Source organism: Hyposmocoma kahamanoa, unplaced genomic scaffold, assembly GCF_003589595.1.
Source record: "Hyposmocoma kahamanoa isolate Upper Pololo Valley unplaced genomic scaffold, ASM358959v1 63, whole genome shotgun sequence".
In the NCBI taxonomy this organism is placed as follows: domain Eukaryota; kingdom Metazoa; phylum Arthropoda; class Insecta; order Lepidoptera; family Cosmopterigidae; genus Hyposmocoma; species Hyposmocoma kahamanoa.
This window is the reverse complement of record NW_020653851.1, coordinates 8,012,069-8,032,056: the sequence shown is the minus strand read 5'-3', so window position 1 is coordinate 8,032,056 and position 19,988 is coordinate 8,012,069. Positions and strand designations below refer to the sequence as shown.

General features: G+C 37.4%; 2 protein-coding genes across 11 annotated transcripts in view; one reads left to right on the top strand and one right to left on the bottom strand.

Annotated features, from left to right (window-relative positions):
* Positions 1-1,981: 1,981 nt before the first annotated feature.
* LOC113230109 (delta and Notch-like epidermal growth factor-related receptor) lies at positions 1,982-15,011 on the top strand. Of its 5 annotated transcripts, XM_026463872.1 has the most exons (13): positions 1,982-2,311; positions 2,396-2,539; positions 2,754-3,379; positions 5,371-5,585; positions 5,809-5,981; positions 6,466-6,584; positions 6,675-6,837; positions 7,241-7,495; positions 10,193-10,335; positions 11,527-11,649; positions 12,789-12,891; positions 13,521-13,696; positions 14,758-15,011. In XM_026463872.1, the coding sequence occupies exons 3-13, from the start codon at positions 2,858-2,860 to the stop codon at positions 14,974-14,976; spliced, it is 2,211 nt and encodes a 736-aa protein (XP_026319657.1). In that variant the 5' UTR covers positions 1,982-2,311; positions 2,396-2,539; positions 2,754-2,857; the 3' UTR covers positions 14,977-15,011. The 5 variants fall into 5 exon arrangements, with proteins under 5 accessions (XP_026319657.1, XP_026319659.1, XP_026319658.1 ...); XM_026463874.1 differs by lacking the exon at positions 2,396-2,539 and having other exon boundaries at positions 2,757-3,379; XM_026463873.1 differs by lacking the exon at positions 1,982-2,311 and having other exon boundaries at positions 2,380-2,539; positions 2,757-3,379.
* Positions 15,012-16,797: 1,786 nt separating this feature from the next.
* The window catches only part of LOC113230204 (protein grainyhead), a 100,734-nt gene continuing 97,543 nt past the window's right edge, over positions 16,798-19,988 (bottom strand). For 2 of the 6 annotated variants that reach the window (XM_026464015.1, XM_026464020.1), the window contains 2 exons: positions 19,774-19,838; positions 16,803-19,346 (listed from right to left, as the gene is read on the bottom strand). In XM_026464015.1, the coding sequence (XP_026319800.1) occupies positions 19,205-19,346; positions 19,774-19,838 (207 nt within the window). In that variant the 3' untranslated portion in view covers positions 16,803-19,204. Of the gene's footprint in view, positions 19,347-19,773; positions 19,839-19,988 lie in introns of all 6 variants that reach the window. The other 4 variants (XM_026464017.1, XM_026464018.1, XM_026464014.1 and 1 more) reach the window with 4 other exon arrangements.

The window sequence follows — 19,988 nt, the reverse complement described above, 5'->3', positions numbered from 1 at the left end:
AATTATACAAGAAATAAAAAGAACAAACACATATAATATTTCGATCATACACACACAAATGACACATAAACAAGAAGCTAATAACTAAACAATAAATAATGACATGAGAAGCCATAGAACTTAATATTGAAAGAGCTTATGCACTCAGCGCGCGGGCGCATTTTATACGCACTTACAACGTGCGCGGCGTCATTTGCGCGTATTCGCGCCACAGACGCGCTGTAGTCGTATCGTCGTCGTGTATGTTCGCGCATTTTGATAAGAGATAGTTTTAATTGGACGTAGTTAAGCAAAAAGGTCCAATCCACAAAATTATCAAAACATGAGTCATATGTATTAAACGGTTCCTAAAGTGTAGTCTCTTAGATCAGCAAAAAAATCCAACATATAAACATAAATAAATATCTCTGGAGTTACATGACATTAAAAGTTTTGAAAATAAAACAACAGTGAGAAACACTTTTCAACGTCAAACTGCCATATCTCGAAAGTGACTGGATGTGCATTGGATCCTTTCTGTGTTGTGTAACTACGTCCAATTTTAGTTTTGTTTGTTAATAACAGTTAGTTTTTGAAATGAAGTAACTACCTATATGAAATCTAAGTGTAAATTCCAATGGAGTATATAAGCTTCTTGCTAGCAAAGCGATGTTTGTACGCATTTGAATCTATTCACTACAGCGCGTCTGCGGCGCGTATAATATATGTATGCCGTGTTCTTAAGCTCTAATTGTATAATTTTCGCTTAAAAGATTGGAAGTTACACTGAGTTATTTATGTATAAAGATTGGCGTTAGTAACGTATATCAACCAATTTTGTCGTAAATTTAGTATGCTATATTGTTAGTACTTTTAGTATCACTTGTGACTGCAGCTTTCATAGTACTCGCTGAAATAAATGTAGCTTCTACATTAGAGTAAGATTGATCTTTTGTTCAAAGTTGTGAGATATTATCGCGCAGGAGTTTCATTTGCACAACATTCTTGATTTATATTGCCCGCTATATACGGCAACATAAAGGTAATTGGTAGCTTTTCCAAGGAGAGAAAATATGTGCAATCTCCCTTATTGGATTGTATAAGCGAGGTTCCTCTGAAATGGAGCTTGTGGAATGTGCGTAATAAATGCCGGTGGGCACGCAGGGTCAGGGGATGTTTACAATGCGGCCAGTCCCTTGGGCCGCACCGCTCGTTTATCAGCCGCAACACACGGGACGCTGCCTGATGCCCGTACCTAAAAGGCTCAACACTCGATCCCAAGCCTAACCCAAGAACCTAATCCTCTTTGAGGACCACTAATAAAACATACCCAAAATACTTCCATATAATTTGGTTCGGGCTTATATCGCGCTATCAGTACAAGTTTCAAGAGTTCTTTGTGAGAACACTTACGTCAACGATGCTTTTGTAAGTTTTGTAAGGACATTACTTCCCTCGGTAACTTTTAAGAGCCTCAGCGGCATGAGCATACTTCAACAGATTCCAAAATCAACACTTAAACAAAGATTATACTTATGTAGTTACTGAATTTCTATAGTTTTAGTGTGTTTCGTTAGTATTTCGAAACGTGACAGTTTTGAACTTTTAAATATTACTTACGTGTATTAATAGTACTTATGTAAATTAATAAATATAGCACGAAGCAATAAAATATAACATTAAAAATACCAGTATATTCTTATACCCAAAACAAATTGTTGATTTCTTAATTAGTAAATGGAAAAAAAAATATTGCTGAGGTAAATATGTCAAGTCAACAATCTCTGCCCCAGATTGCAAAGTTCCACAGGATACATTCCTACCCTCTTGTTGGAAGTAGAATATCTCGCAACCCAAGCCCATCACGGTAAGGAAATCGTTGGCGTTACAGGCATGGACTAAAATTAAGTAAAGATACAGGCGTGAAGCGTGCGCGGGGCGGGCGGTAGTGGTGCGGGGCGGGCGGGTGCCTGCTGCCCTCAGTGTCGCGGAGGCTGTGGCTCACTCCGCCGCCCTGTGCCGCGCTGCCTGTCGCGCCGCCTTAACACGCGCTGATCCAAACATTACACCATCCACGTTCTCGCATTTCACACTGTCACACCTGTCATTTGTCAACTCTACTCAAGTGCTCGGCACCTCTGATCGTAATGTGACCGTAATTCTTCAACTTTGCCCTTTCTGCATTAAGATGAAGTCACAATAATGTTTCATATAAGTGGTCACGTGAGATAAATTGGTACTATTTGTTCGCATTTACTCTGGATTAAAATAAATTTACTGTCGTATGTTGCTTTGAAAATAAAGAAAATAAACACGCTGATAAGAATGTTACGTAAGTACCTATGAACTTTTACATAATTTAACCACGTATTGTAAATTATTTTAGTATGACTAGTCCCAACCAACTTGCTTTCAGGTAACAATCTGTATTACGATGCACCTCATTGTAGCAGTTGAAATATGTTTCAAATACATTTAAAAATTGATTTTAAATGCAAGTTGATTGAGCAAACTGAAACCATGGTCTGTAATCTTGTCTTGAAGAAGGTCACCACTCGAGGTGAGAGCCCCTAAGATGTTTTCATTAAGAATCGGCTCTTATTTCCGGGGCAATAAGAACTTCAGCTTCACTTTCCCGAATTTACAGTCTCGACCCGTCAGCATCGATGGTTTTTTTACGAATTAGAATATTCTGATTCAAATTTGTTGGTATACATGTGCTGTTCTTTTCAGTTCTTAATAGCTGTTTGGTTAATTTATAAAATGTGTTTTAGCAGGACATGTTAACGAGTTTAGATATTGTGCGCCAAAAAAGTATAGAAGCGCTTAAAATCAGCAAGACAAGGACGTAAAGAACATAAGTTGTTAATAGAGCGAAATGAAGGTCTGCCCAAAGATATTGTCCTTTTTGTCGCCGCGGACTGCGCTAATCCTGTCATTAGCTAGCGCGTGTTTTTGCGATACAACATTAAATGCTAAGGATGAGATTAAAACAGTATCAAGCTCTCCAGCCACGCAGTCTACGCCTTTTATCTACTCCACGCTGAAAACGTCGAAGCCATTAGCGTCTACTGTAGTGCAGACTACTTCAACTACAAAGGAAAGCATTAAACCAACAAAAGCTTATAAGGCGAGTGAGAGCCCGACCACAGCTCGCCATTCAACGACTAAAGTATACACGAGCACAAAAGGCAAAGCACAGAGTGCAAGAAGGCAAAAGTTAAACAATAGTTCTAGTGCACTCGGGAGCACAAGTGCAAGTGCGAGCACGAATGCGCCGCGTTCCCCTGCAAGGTTTCAAGAGCGTCTGGGGGCAATAGATTGCGATCTGCCCATGCTGCCCACAAAGTCGAGACTCTGGCGAGGAAATGAGACTCATGAACTCAATCTTCCTGTTACGGTAAGTTTACTTAAATTTTAACACATAGTTACTGACCATATAGTATGTTAGATTTTCATGTAGATGTACCGGACAGCGACAGGCAGCGAACTTGATGTCAAGAACAAAGCGCTAATTAGAGATTTCAAAATCGATTTCCCCCCAAACAATAAGTCTAAGTGGCATGTCGGCTGCAAATTATAATATTCTATTGCAAAGAGATGAAACGCCCATCCATATCCTTAGTGAATGTCTAGCGCTTAACCTTAACAAGCAAGGACATCTCAAAAGCCAGGAGGTATCTATTGAAGCTATCAAGGATTAATCCGCTTTACGGCGGCAATTAGGGTTCAATGAGGTACTGTTAAACTCAGTGGTAACTCACAATAGAGGTTAAATCGCATTGAGTGTCGAGGTATTCGCCCTATAATACGTATTCTTAAATATTCACAAATAATTTTACCGTGTTACTACTACTAAGAGTTACACATAATATGAAGCTTTTTTAAAGTAAAATTGTCTTGTATAAAAGTTTCTTTAAAGTCGATTGGTAAATGTCTTATTCATGCACCATAAATATAGTAGAAAATGCGAGCAAATTTCCTAAAAGCTTTTTGAAATCGACGTAATAGATAAACCTCTATAGAAATTTCTAAATAATGCTATTAATATCAAAGTGTACTTCCTACTGACACATTTATGAGAAATGTTTGGGCACAATAATTAATCATTAATAATGTAGTTAATTCATGGAGCTGTGTTGGTTTCATTAAATGTTATTGATGACCGTGGCCGATGCTCAATAAGACCTTAATGGCAGCCTGTACTTTATTAATTTTGCTTGTTTTGAGCATCCTTAAAATATAATGCTTATCTAAGTACCTCTATTAACCGTTATATTTAATTACATTGTTATTTAATTAATATTTTAAGCCTAGAAAAAAAAAACGTAACAAACATGCAATAATAAACATACTACATATACATATGTTGTAGAGTGTGCGAAATAAAAGAAACGTAGTTATCTATGAATTATTCACTACTTATGTTATATATTTAGTATATTTACATACTAGTTTGACCGAAAAGCAAAAACAAAAGCTCAATAAAGTTGATATTCAGAAGCTGTCATATTTATTGCAAATAAAATTTTATATGTAGGTGTTTTTCTACCGTCTCAATGCCGCTTACAACCAAAGTAAAACCGTAAAATTATAAAAGCCAAAACAGGCATTAACACCCCTAGATTTCTTAAAAAAATACCTGAAAGAAAATATTCTTAATATCAAAACACATGCGACGTTAAACCTAATCCTTGAAAGCAATTTATAAAACGTATTTTACCGAAAATTGACTCGGGTGTGTTTATTTTATAGATAATAATATACTTGTTCACAAGTTTGATCGTGACAGTAGCGCAGCGAGGCCAAATACATAAACCATAAATCGTCTTTAAGTCGAGGAAAAAGGGGAAAGTTTTTTTGCTTCAGTGGTAGAACTCTGTTCATTACTTGTACTGACAGAAAATGGTAGGCTGCCTTATTATTATTACATAGATGAATAAGATGGTTTCAAGATTATGCGGACCTTAATGAGTTTCGCATTTTTTTCGATGTTATTAAAATTCAGCTCCGTGATAGCACTGTATTAGGATATTTTATGTTATGCAAATAAACTTTCTTCGCCAAAGACATAGTTTTTAGGATTTGTAATGTAATATGCTCATTGAATGACTTGAAATAAGAAAAGCTGAAACTAACAATACATTTTTTTTACTGTTTTCATGTAAAAAGGATTCCTTCAAACCGTTTATCCAACAATATAAGAGCGCATTGTCATTAAATTCTTATAACCTGAGCAAAAGCTACGTAATTAATATTTTCCTTTAATGCCTCCTTTAAATATTTACTTATGCATTAAAAGAAAATTCTAAATGAAAATAATAAATACATTTACATGTGCGCTTCCACTGAGGTTGACTTGGTAATTAATATGTGTGACTTGCGGTATGGATGGTGGAGGAGTGCGGGGGTGGTGCGGGGTCTACTACGCCGGGTACTGAAGACGAATGCCCCCCGGTCATCGTGTCGTGGGAGGGTTTCGCTGACATCCAGAGCGGAGACATTCTTATCGTCCGCATCGCTGACTCTTTGCTTGTGGATACCATTGCCCAGCCCGATGTGAAGAAGGCGCTCGATGCAAACTTTTCGCACTCGGACGGAGAGAGGTGAGCTTATATTTAGATTCTGAGATAACGACCTGTTAAATGCAAGCAGTGACCCGTAAACGGCTTATATACTATTTATGATTTACGATTTGTTATTTGTATGGCCACTTCTTTCTAAGAATATCAAAAAATAATTTACGTCAAAGTATTTTTATTAGCAAAATCAAATAGTTGAGGCAGGTTATATTGTGTTAGTAATTTGAAAGCAAAAGCGTTTTTTCAGGGTACATCACTTGCCTTTGCAACCCTCCGTGTACCAGGTGACCCGACAAGGGCACGAGCATTGCGACGTCTCCGATGGCATGCTGCTTGATATTACTCCCTTAGAAGAGGGAGGCGCTAAGCTCTTCACGCTCTACGACAAGGACCTCATGGAAGGCGTCAACTTGTTTATAGGTGAATAAAAACTGCCACATACCTGACCAAAATGCAATCTTCGTGATGAGCTAGTACTGTTCAATATTGCAGCTCACGTGCGCGCGGTACGCACTCAGACTACATAAAATAGCTCACTGTGAGTGGTTGCGACGCTCCCAAGTCCGGTCACGTAGCACACGGACTTCATTAATTAATAAAGGGAAGGGCGAAAAGACTTTTTTATAATTCTATTCTACATTGCTGTTTTTAACTATCGTTTGAAATATAAACGATATGAATACTCGCGGGTTGAAGGAATGTGTGAAATATATATGCATATGCATGCGTGTGGAAGGAAATGTGGAAGGAAAACCGAAGATAGCTTTACTAGCGTCAAATCACAGACACGCAAGAAATTATAGAGACGATAGCTCGTTCAATAACGTTTCACACCTGTCCGTTGATTTAATAACCGAAATATTATTGCTTTAGAGCTCTTAGTAACACAATGTTTTATTTTTAGTGGTATCAAAAAACTGGAGAACACAATGTGTCCGTCTAAAAGTAACAGTTAAGTCGGATAACTGCGGAGATTCCCAAGATTGTTCTGGAAATGGCGTCTGTTATACAAACGTTTCAATGGTAGGTATATAATTCATTGAAATAGTTTGTGATAAGTCATTACTGTAAATGAAAAGCCGCCGACAGGAATATTAATGTAGTCGATTGTAGGAAGGCTACGAGTGCCAGTGTTGTCCTGGATTCACGGGGCCACACTGCGAAGAAAGAGACGCTTGTAATCCATCACCCTGCTTAAACAACGGCATATGTGTCGACCTCACGCAACCTCTTAACGGGGTCAACACCGGCAACTTCCACTGTCTTTGTCCTTATGGTAAGTTAGGAATTGTCATGGTTTCATGTACGCAAATTCCTAATTATAATAAATTATAGACATTCCTAAAATTGAAAGATGACAATTATAATGTAATAATGCAATCGACCTTGCTTTACATAATTACAGTACATGGTAGCGTTTTATATATCTGATGGTATCAACCATAATAAATTTCGTTTTTCGGTCAATTAAACGTCAATGTGACCCAATCTGGTGCTCCGGCTGCGAGCGGCACCGTTACATAATTGTTCAGCCAATTTCGTGCTTGGAAAGGGTTTTCGGATTTTCGATAATGTATTCATTATTCCAATACAATCAATGACGCGTCCTAATGCAATATTATTCCTTTTTGGACTTCACTTTCAGTTTATTTCAATAAAGGAATGGTTTTGTTACGCAGGATTTACTGGCAGAAAGTGTGAGAAGGATCCATGTTCATCTGCACCATGCTTAAATGGTGGATCCTGTATGAGTATGGCGTTGAATGGCTCAACTACATTCCATTGCGCGTGTCCGGAAGGGTGGATGGGCGCACATTGCGATATTTCCGCCGTGGAAGGCGCTTGTGCATCCAACCCTTGCGTTAACGGAATATGCATCGAACACACAGATGAACAGATACAAGAAGAAAAGTTTAGGTGTTTCTGTCAGCCCGGTAAGTAAAATCTAATGATGAACATATTCAAAGTCAAAGTCAATTAATCATTGATTCCATAGGTATAATCAGTTTACACGTCATTTTTAAGCTACTGCTCGTTCACTGTGCTAACTTCCCTGAGAAGAACCAGAAATTCCAGTCCAGGGATTGCTCTTTTCAAATAAACTTAAATGCCATACATTCAACTTGAATAAAATTTGTGTGGAATCTAGAGTCGTGTTGTCTTCCATACATCTCTATCTAACACGTAGTATTCAATTAAAATACTTTTAATGCAAGTTTTGAACTTAGGAAATGATAATCTTAATATATGCTCCGAAATCTTATTCTAAAAATGTTCCCCATAAAATAATCGTTTACCTTAAACAAAATCGTGGCACCATATGTAGTAGCAATAGACCTCCTTGTGAAAGAGTTCGTCCAGGGAAGTACTGTCACCTTACCTATTTCTGCCGCCGAGCAGTAATGTGTGAGAGCAGTAAGGGTGGTGAAATTACAGTAACATGGGATTTGTCAACTTATGGCTCAGGTAGTCGGGCGCAGTCGCAGTGCCCCTCAGATCTTTGTGATTTAAAGCTCAGAGTGGCAAAGCAGCTGTTATGTACAGGAATGTCGCTTACCATCAGGCGCACGATTTGTTCGTCCCGTCACTTATAAAAAAAGTTTGGACTTACTGCTAAGGTTAATATTATGAATATCTTCTTTCTTAATAAAATTATGTATATTTTTACGGCACACAAAATATTTGAGTCAATGATACCACAGTCATAATACCAGTCTCCTTAAACTTTTCTCTGAGAGAAACTCGAGAACCTAAACGGTACACAGAACGAATCGCTCGTTTTTGCAATACAAATATGGTTTGTATATCTGCCGTTTCATTTAATTCATATTTGACTGTTCACCCACTGTATTAAAAATACTCTTATATAAACTAAGATCTATTAATCCGAGTTAGATGTTCAGATTTAGGCAGTGTATCAAATGTATTAACTCCAACCCTCGTAGGAAGTTTGGGCACTTGAAAAGGCTTGTGGAACACTCCACTTAAAACCCTAGAATTGTAAAGTTTCGACTTTTTAGGTCAATGGGAACTTGCCAAGGTCGTGCCGAGAAATAATGACATACATCAGAATTTTCCATTTTTGACATACGCGCAGGACACGTAGAACTGAGTTATAGAAAATGTATTAGTTATCAGCACTGAATTATATAATAAATCATTTTGGAAGTTAGTCCATTTTATCGATATGCAGCGAGTGAAGCTTTCTGGCATCCACTCAAATTGCACAATATACGAACTGAATTAATCGACCGCTACTCAGCCGATATGCATGGATCTTGAAACTAGCATAAAAAACACAATTCTACAGATCGTACTGAAGACTAAGATTTTAGTTTCCATCTGCTATCTGAAATATTTGAAGTCAAAGGTCATCATGTTCAGTCTTTGGGAAAAAATTAAAATTCAAAATTTTGCGGGTGCAAATGTGCAGAACTGTCAAATAAGAATAATAAGAAAAACGGCAGCGCTTCGGTAGAGAATCCATATTCCGCTTAGTAATGGTTTATATTCTTGTTTGCTAATGCTGGCCGAGGGAAATTGCACGGGTGATTTACTTACGACGTAGTTGGAAAGTTGCCCTCGACCGATTCTTTGGCTGGCTGGTATCTAAGCGGTTAATGGAACGCACCCTTATTTGCTGCGTAAACAAACTTGCTTTTAGCAAACAGCGGGTGATTTTATCGCCCCACTTTACGTCACTTCCCTACTGCACCAAAACGTAACAATATCAGTGGCAAATTGTTAATTTTATACATGGCTGTTCTGCAAACGGATGTAAAGGAAGTTATTCAGTAAATTGAAAAAAGTAGTTAGTGGAGAAACCTCGCAATATCTGAGCTGCGTCTTTGTTTTTACGAAATAAGTCGGGTTGAATTAATCAAGTTTTGGTTTCCCGACATCAAAGTAGATTCGGATGGTGCAAACATGCGGTCCCTAAGGCAAGATTTACTTTTGCTGAAAGGAATTTGTTCGGGATAGACTATTTGTGCTGGGGGTATAAGTTTATTTTGCTTTTCATACAAATTTCTGATACAATTTCTCAATAATTGAAAATGCTGAAACTAAACTGGAATGGTTTTTGTATAGAATTTATTGTTTTAATAGTAACATGTACGGAACCCGTGACTGAAACAGTTTAAAGAATGTCACGGATTCCCACTAGTGAGATAATTCCGACTAAAAGCTGAATGCGGTGGGATTGCTTTCCGCTGTTAGATGTCTCCATTGAGTATGCACCTCGTGGAAAATGTTCATCGTTAGAGTTGTTCTATCCCCGCGGGCGAGCGACCAAGGTTCGCTATTCACCCTCTATAGCAATAGAATATAAATGGAGTGTTCGCCACACGCCTGCACGCCTTTGCCTCTGCCTTGTATTTACTGAATGGGAATATCTGAAAAGGAGCCGACTAAAAAGGTCGCACAATCTTTAAAAAAATTGCTTTCGATCTTACTGCTTTAATATGTTTGTGTATACCTGACTTTTTCCTGTTATTTTCTTTCACGTCGTCTTTGTGAAAATTCGAAACTCTTTTTTTCGAATTTCTTTTCGACGCTTTGATACTTTCATGTAATAAGACAATATACTAGCCCACTCCTATTTATACCTACATGTAGCATACGTTGTCCAGGGTACACTGGTGATCACTGCGAAGTGGAATACAACGAGTGCGAATCTTCTCCATGCGCGAATGGAGGTACATGCACTGATCGTGTGGGAGGTTACACATGCTCCTGCAGCCGAGGTTACACCGGCAATACCTGCCAACTCAAGGTAAGTTAACATTCTATGCTGTGAAAATATCACCAGGCTAACACGGTTTTTTACGCCGCTATTTAGTTCCGTAAATTGTGCGGGCGATACGACTGCAAAAATAGAAATAAAAATTTGATTGATAAATTTGAACTAAATGAACGCGATTGCACAATTTCAGCGTCATAACGAATATTGTATTTAAATCTCTCTCCCTGTAATAATAACAATAACGTAACCACGCAAATTATCTATATACGTGTACTGATTAGAGTACAAGAGCAACGGAATTCACCGAAGAAATATCGAAAACACCTAGCCCGGAATGCAATTTATAATCAAAATGCAAATTGATCTTACCAAGAATCGAAACCGGGACCTCCTCATCCGACGCCAACATTCCAAGCCATTGGGCGACTGAGGTCATCACTATGTTCGTTTTTAGAAATAGTAAAATATTTCATTCGATTTAATCTTTTTATTAAATAATTGTGATTGTGTTCACTGTTTACTTGAAAATTTTCTGAGAAAAACTGGTTTTTGCAATTGTCATTCTAGCGACACTTGGTACTTTACTAGAGATTATTTTAAACCCAGTAGCCCAAAAAGTTTTCGTAGCTAAATGTCACATAGTAAACATAAAAACACACACAAAAAAACTAATTATTTTTGCAATTCGTACAAATATAGTTATATAAACAATATACGAAGTTTCGTAAAATGGCCCTTGGATAGAGAATAATGAAATATTTTCCACAAAAGTTCTTTCGGGGAAGTATTGCCACCTGACCTGTTTCTGCCGCCAAGAAGTAATGTGAATATTATTGCGTTTCGGTTTTTAAGGGTATTAAGGGAGCTGGTGAAATTACAGGCATGGGGATTTTCAACTTATGCCTCAACGTGTTGGGCGCAGTGGCAGTGCCCCTCAGATCTTTACGATTTAAAACTATAAACGACAATGCAACTATTATGGAAAGACATGACGCTTACCACCAGGCACTCGACTTGTTCGTCCCGTCACTTCCTATCATACTTGGTATCAAAAAAAAAACAATTAATAATAACAAAAACAATATAACACCTCAACAAACTATTACGGAGAGTATTTGATGGTGATTTCCTTTCATTGTTATCTCCTGTGCATTATATCTACCTAGAATCTACTTGCCTACATGTATGTACATATAAATGTGGAATAAAAATTTGGTGTAGGTGGATCTATGTTCTCCGAATCCGTGTCCTGAACACCGTTTTTGCGTGGACCACGGCAATAGTTACGCTTGTGAGTGTCCTCGTGGCTTCATCGGGGACGAATGTCACATCCCTGCGAGATCTGTAAGTCATCATCATCTTAAGAAATTGTTACATAGTTTATAACATTTTATTGAAATCACAGGCACAAAGGACTGATCTTTATGTCTCAGTGGTTGTGCTCTTCAGATCTTTGCAGTTTAAAGCTCTTAATTGCACAGTAACTGCATTGTTGTTGGTTGGTTGGGCATGTCATTTACCACCAGGCGCATGAATTATTCGTCCCTACGCTTCACATCATAAAAAAGAAACATTTATTATTTCTATGCACTCCTGAAATAAAGGTGTTACAAAGAAGGAAAAGAGGGGGTACGGCACCCCGTAAAAGCAAGGAGCAATATTTTCCAAACGTCCATGACTTGCTTTAAAATAGTTAGGTTCAGAACCCTAATGCACTAGTACACCTTGCACTAGGTTGATTTCTCAGTCGCATCAAGCTTCACATCAATACCGTTTCTTATTGTAATCATGCTATTCATATATGTATAACAAAATCTACTTAGGTTAAATTACGCTTAATCAAATGTTGTTTTATTGCTGCCAGTGACACTGCAGCACTAAATTACGTAGATCGGGATGGAAGTTTATGCGTCCGATAGTTCGGGAACAACACCGAGCTACTTTGTTTTAAAGCTGCGAATTTCAAACGAAACAAGGTTTGCCATCCACTAGTTGAAGTTTCTAAACTTGGGGGATGTAATTTATGTTCGCTATTTATTATTGTTAACCGACTTCAAAAAAAAAGGAGAAGGTCGCAATTCGATTATATTTTTTATGTATGTTACGCGATAACTTTTAACTTTGTGAATCGATTTTAAGGTTTTGTTTTTTGTTGGAAAGAGGGTACCTCAGTATTAGTCCCATTTAAATTTAAAGAAAATATTGCACCTCTAAGGCTGGAAAACTAGGGAATGAATACGGTTTCGCGCACTTTCTGATTACCGATTTCAATGGCAAATAGATGTAACTCCACGAACTTTTGATGTCGATTTTTTAATAAAAAGTCACAATTATTCTCCTTTTTAGTCGTCATAGATCCCTATGTAACATTTTGTGGGCCTAGTGAATTTACCGTGTCCTCGGGCTTTCTCTCATTAAATGACTGTCGTAGCAGTGAGGATGTGGACGATGGATTGATTCGATGCATGTTATATTGTTTCCAGCCGTGTGATAACAACCCTTGTGCTCACGGCGGCACGTGCTGGAGCGACATCGACTCCTTTTACTGCTCGTGCCGGCCAGGTTACACCGGCAAGCTTTGTGAAGGTATGTTTTTATTTAGTTCGTTTTTATTTATATTGGGACTTAAATGAGTTCACAAAAGTGAATATTTTGTAGTCACTGTTTGGAAATACCTGTAGTATTTAATATTTTTACTAGCAGTGGAGCTCCTTGTGAAGACTCCAGGGAAGTACTGCCACCTTACCCATAATGTGAACATTACTGCGTTCCGGTTTTGAAGCGTAAGGGTGCTGGTGTAATTACAGGCACATGGAACTATCAACTATGTGTAAGGGTGACGGGCGCAGTGGCTGTGCCCCGGGTGGGACTGCAACTGTTAGGGACAGGCGTGTCGCTTATTATCAGACGCTCGACTTGATATCATTAAAAAACAGAAGGAAAGCCGGAAGTCAGAGCGAAATGTCAAAGCGTACTCGTTTACTGTCTTTCAATTTCTGAAATCCACTAATAGTTTTCGTGCGCGTCTTTGATATTTCACACTAAACGTCGGCTGATTTTCAAATAAGACGGTTGGGAGACTCCCGTCCCGTCATCGTTACACATTACGCTTATAACATTGTTTTAAGAAAAGTGCTCTTTATCCTTATTTTGGCTGAAAATTAACAGTGAACGAATATTTGAAGTCTGTACGAGTATTTGTTCTCTATCCACAGAAGACTTCATCTTGGAATCAGTGGTGAGCAACGAGGTGACCATGCGTGAGGAATTGCGCGGCACAGGATCCGTACGCGAAGTGCACCTGCCGCTCGGCCTGTACCACGATCGTCTGCACAACGTTTACATCGCTGCCGGTACACTTGGCGCTGCTATTGCTATCGTCGGAGTTGTGGTAAGTCTCATTACTCGCTATTATCGGCCTGACCATTTAAACTGAACTCGTTGTAGCAGTAGAGCTGCTTGTGAATGAGTTCGTTCAGTGAAGTCCTGCCTTACTACTACCTTATCTATTACTGGCTTCAAGCGGCAATGTGGGCATTACGGCGTTCCGGTTTAGAAGGGTAAGACTGCTGATGAAATTAGAGATCTCTAAGACTTGTCAATTTATGTATCAAGGTGACGGGCGCAATGGCAGTGTCCCTCAGATCTTTGCGATTTAAGTCTCTGTGTAGCATTACAACTGCTAAGGACAGGTGTGTCGCTTACCACCAGGCGCACGATTTGGTTGTCCTGGCTCTTGGTATCATTAAAAAACTAAAGGACTGCCTGAAGTTCAGAGCGAAATGTCAAAGCGTAATACGGTTTGCTAGCTTTCATTTTTATCTTAAATACACTAATAGTTTTCGTGCACATATTTGATATTTCACTCTAAACGTCGGCTGATTTTCAAATAAGGCGGTTGAGGCACTCGCAAAAGTGCCGCCCCAACTCTACCTTGATCGTCTAGAGCATAGATTCCCAATGTGACCCTACTTTCCCCCAGTGGGCGCTGAAAAGTCCCAGGAGGTAGGGGTCTCGGAAGCAATTGCGGGGCGTTGATGCTGTCCAGGGGGTGCTACCAAATTTGAAAAAAAGAAAACCTGAATTGTCTATGTATATTACAAACGACACTACAAATATATATTTTATTCCTTGTGATTTTTTTGTGTTAAGTTACTATGTTTTTAATTATTTTTTGTGGTGGTGGCCGTTGAAATTTTTTATCTTGCCTAAATGGGTGGTGAGCCTAAAAGTTTGGGAAGCTCTAGAGTCTAGACTATAAAACATTTACATCACTGCCGGTACGCACGCTCGACGCCTCCTTTATTTGTTTTATTTAATCATTTACATGAACTTTATGAACAGAAAAGTACAAATTCCCTTTCAATTTTGAGTAAGGTCGAAAAATCAGATCAAACCTTTTTAAGTGTGTTTGTATATCGTTCTTACCTCTACACTTTTGTATCGTTCCAGGTGACAGCATGCCACTGCCGCGTGAACAAGACTTATTCTCGCCTTCTCTCTCGACTGTCTCGAGTGACAGAGTCTGGCCCTCCACATCATTGGCTTCATGATAAACGAGCTCCACCGCCCTCCGCGCCCTTTCCCCCGCCGTCCGCCGCCCTTGACACAACTGACATGTACTACACTTTGGACTTCAGCGACAGCCAAAGCTCCCCGCTAATCCAATAGCCATCACTTATGAACTGTTCCGATGGAGAACGGTTCAAAATACAAATTTAAATGCGGAGACCTGACATCCGAAACAGAATTTTACGACAAGATTCGTATAGTAATTTCTCGATATTCTTTTGTTTACTTTATAGTTTAAATTCCTTAAATGATTGAAAGCTGTTCTTGGTGTAGAAAATAATATGTCGGGTAATGATATGCGCATTGACATCCTTTGTATGAAAGATGAGAAAGAAAGAGATTATTTACGAGTACAATGTGCGTGCAATTTTGGTTTTCTACAATCGTGCGAAAACAGTGCAATCTTGTTGCAAAGTTACCGTTTCGGTATGGAATGATAATTGATGTAAAGAAATAAATAAGATTCAACGTGGTTCGACGCTTAAATTTTGAAACATTATGTTTCGTGAATATGACAACTTAACAGCTGCTTGAAGTTACTGCTACAAACTAGTTAAGCGGGAATAGGATAATAGAAAGGACGTGAATTAGTCTAGGTGTTGGTTATTTTATAAGGAATAAGTGTAGGTACGCGCCAAATAGATATTTCCGGGTAATTTTCAGGTTAGTTTTCTCTATCTAATTTTGATGGCAATTTTTATTATTCTAATATTCTAGAATAGGATCATGAAGTATTCATTAATATTCGAGTGTTGTAGCCTGATATATTATTTAATATTTCAAGATAAAATACCCGAATACTTAAATAATAAAAATTGTCACCAAAATTAGGTAGATAAAAACTAACCTGAAAATTACTCTTCTCTAAAATTTTAACCAAGATAAAAAAACTATTGTGAATGGATTTCGTCTAGCTAGTCGTATAAAATGTTGAGCTTTTATTATATATGTTAGTCCTCCAGTATCACTGGCACGGAAATATAAAATAAAAAATTCTAAATGTTGTACGATGCTTTTTATCTTTATTATTACGTGGTTACACAAATTGATAATTCATGTGTTTTGTTAGTTATAGTTACGGAGAAATCGGTATCAAAAAAGTATTAAGTAGTAGAAAATAATTTTATTCTAACTTTTAAATTTTAACTACGTGATCAGGTAACTTGTTAATGTTGTTATAGTTAGTTTAAGTTATCGTTAGTCTCGATATGCCAAATAACAAGAAAAACGTTGGATATCTATTTTTATTTAAATATAACTGAAACTCAAGCTGATAAAGAAATCGTTTTTAAAGTTTTACTTCAAGTTAATTGTTCGAAAATTTCTTTGTTTTTGTGTGAGATAATGATACAAAAATGGTAAAATTTACGTTTTAAACTATCTATAATAGAGTAGAAGAACTATGTTTTGATGAATAACATAACATTATGTTACTATATAAATAAATTAATTACGTGTAAATGTATTTGACTGATCTTCAAAGTAGAAACTTTCCGACTCTAATAGCTTGCTTTCAGTGTCTGGCAAAAACTTCATTGTGATTTTTGTCCTTAACTGTCTTTATGTAATCTTTCGATCTATATCTCTGCTTTTGTGACTATTATAAGCTTCAGAGTGTAAATAATAATCTTATTGTTGTTCTCAAAATTCATTAAAATAATTTTGGAAGTTAACTCTTGTTTGACTGTAGATACAGAACATAAACAATTTACTAGTTCATATTTTAGAGTTTCGACGAGTGATTTAAATCATTTAGGTAAAAAGCTAAATTCCGTAAAAAGAATTTCCGTCTAAATTGTAAATAACAAAGGGGGCGGAATCACGGACGTTAATAAATCTAATTCAGGACATTTAGGAATGTACGTGAATTAAGAAAAATGTCGTAATGTTTTGAAGAAAAACATTTTTATTTAGATTATAAACTTTGATAAAAATAATTATATTAATAATATTTTTATGACAACTTACAAATATTCATATAAAAGAATAACGTAACATCTATTTCATTTAAAACTTAAGTACAGTAGAATTTATTAACGAAAATGTGCTACCACTTTCGGGGGTGTCTTTAACTAGTGTGACTATACTCCGTGGCGGTAGTTTGCGGCGCGTCACCGCTTCGCCAAGCCTGCCTGCGAACTCGCTACCTCATCTACCCTTCATCGTACCACTCGGTACAATCCGACTCCATTACACACTAATTTAAAGTAAAACTCTGATACATTGCACAACGTCAGGCGACAACACGGCGGCGATTGGCGACGTGCCGAGAACTAGCCCATTAATTACTACTGCTTTACGTTATTGCTACTGACGTTTGTGACTTATGACGAGATTCTGAATCACGAACTAAAACCATGTAAGTAAACATTAAAGCTGCACAATTTACTATAAGTACATAAATAAATATTAAATGAATAGGTAGGTATATTAAATAGTAGATATTATGTGATAACAATGTGACGTTAGAGACCGCGCACTGTAATGGCGAGTGCAGACTTTGAGCAAATAAAAAATAGAAAATTTAGCTCTATTTGGGTAGTGAAGATACATTAACAAGTGTAAAATGCAAATAAAACGATTGATAGAAAGACCGAATTAAACGTGACGACTCGCGACGCGTTTGTAGCAAAGAAAAAGAAACAAAAACAATACACAGAATACGTAAATATCAATAACATCATCTTAATTAAAATTCGATGCCTACCTGCAAAGGTCGCGTGACAATAAAACGAACTATGCTTAGAATCTACAACTAAGATAAGTAATCTAAACTATGTGTAATATGGCAGTTAATCGAACCGTCCGCACTAGTCACAACTCTAATTCGTCATGAGCGACATCTACGACCAATTCGTTTAGAACAGAACCTGGTTCTGAATTTTGGAAGATACATCGGTGGAGAAAACTTAACTGTATAAAACATCTTGAAAAGATATACGGCAACTAAGATTTCTTTGTTGTAATAAATTTACAGAAAATGTTTGTATGTAACACTAGTCCATGTAGATAGAAGTATTGGTACAGAATACATAAAAAAATATATTTAGAACATACGACATCTTATACGTAAGTCTATAAGTCTTGGACAGAAAATACTTTTCATAATCTAAAATGTTGTCATGGCCCGATAACTTAGCGTATCGAAATTCAATTATAATATTAACTTCTATTATCAATAATAAAAATCTTAAATTATACACAAACCACTCCCGTCGATGATAATGTAAATGTTTATCGGATGGATGTGACTATGTTTAAAATGACTATGTCTCGTTTAGAATTGTAATACGCCCGTTGATTCCATTACATTAATTTAAAATGTGGGTTATTAATTTTAATTTATTAATTTTGTGTGGTATATAGTATACCAATCTCACAAGGTTAAGCTGTTGGATAAATACCACTTATAGTTGTATTTCAATATGTTTCTTAAAAATAATATTTAAATTCGTTTGATCAAGCACAGAAACAACAGACGCGGTGTTCGTTCCTAAAAACTAAATCATCGTTACTAAGTGAATGAATTGAGCGAACTTATAACCAAACTTATGTTTAGAAAACTTAACAAAGTGGATGGCATTTAATTTGACTTAACACACTTACAATAAAAGATAATAATTATAATGATTAAGTCGAAGGCACATTATTAACTTTTAACTCACTGTAGATATATATCTCTACATAAGGTTTTGTGACAAGATTTTCTTACTTTATCATCATGGCAAGATTAAAAGGTACCTGTTGAATCGATAACTATATAAACATATATCTATTATAATAACCGAGTGAATGGCACACACGTTTATTCAGCATCAGATCATTCGTTGAAAATTATGTTTTAGACTTTGATGGTCAAATATATTGATATGTTCTCGCTATAGCCATCTCCCTTGCCACCACCACATCATTACATTACATTCTGTGATTTCATAAGGCACTAATGTGTGTAATATTTACAAGTGCTTACTTTTCGGTTCGTCGACTCACCATGCCAACGACCGGAAAAAAATGTGACGAGTACATTCCAGTATAACAAAGTTAGGTTGATGAATTACTTAAAAGTAAATTTCAATCTGAGATCGACACTTTTTGAGACATTATCCCATTTATAAATAATTTTATATAATGAGTGTACGGGGAAGGTCAATACGATTGTCCAAAACACGCCACAGCTAAAAATCGAATTAAGAGTCCATTTTCACAAGTGGTTATGTCGCCAGTACGTGTACGCAGGGCGCTTGGCTGTAGAGTGGCGAAGATCCGTAGAGGCTGAGCTCGGGCGTTGGCACATGACCGCCGCTGCTTCTCTCGGCTGCGACGGGGGCTAATGCTCAAGCGGCAACTCGACGAAGGTAATGTCATAGAGAGGCTCGTCCTCGCTGGCTCCAGCCGGCCGCACTTCCAGCAGGAATAGATCCTCATTGCAATAATACGCCAACATTTCATCGTCAATTTTGGCCGTAATCCTGGAATAATTTATGATATAAATTAAATTAATCACTGGGCGGCGTCGAATATTCCAATTACTGTAATATTTGATTATGCAAAAACATTCAGTGCTCTTAATTATGAATACAAAAATAACAGTTTGATTAGATTACAAAGACGCAAGTCGTTAAACATTGTATTAGGTTGTTTAAGTGCACATTCTGTTGGATGATGTGCGGGGTGCTGGGTAAAACACAAATCGTATATCAATTATTACAAGTGCCGGGTTGTGTGGGACTCAGGTGATTAAATGGTATATTATTGAGTTAAGAACCGCCGGAGCCGGTTTGGGGTATATCTTAAGCAGTTAGTGGCGCGCCCTCTGGACAAGCGATGCTCCGTTAACGCGAGGCGGCCGGTGTGGACGTTAAACGCAACTATCTAAGGCCAATGAAAACCACTTACCCTTTCTTGTTCTTTCGATAAAGATTATTAATTGCCGAACTTGAAATTTTGTACTTATTCTCAATCTGAAAATAAGCAAAAAACAAGAATTACAATAGGATTTTGCTTTTTTCAAACGAGACGTCTCGTCTTTCAGATCGTACGTGGTTCAGTAACCGGTGTAGTGGTTTCACAAAGACATGCTCCCGAGGAGCCGTATCGAGTGGTCCGATGCA

Bases quoted from the DNA above. Each gene is read 5' to 3' on its own strand.
- LOC113230109 (XM_026463874.1), top strand. From the start codon at position 2,858: ATGAAGGTCTGCCCAAAGATATTGTCCTTTTTGTCGCCGCGGACTGCG. The intron at 6,585-6,674 runs GTAGGTATATAA...AGTCGATTGTAG, and splicing joins GTTATACAAACGTTTCAATG to GAAGGCTACGAGTGCCAGTG. The intron at 12,892-13,520 runs GTATGTTTTTAT...CTCTATCCACAG, and splicing joins CACCGGCAAGCTTTGTGAAG to AAGACTTCATCTTGGAATCA.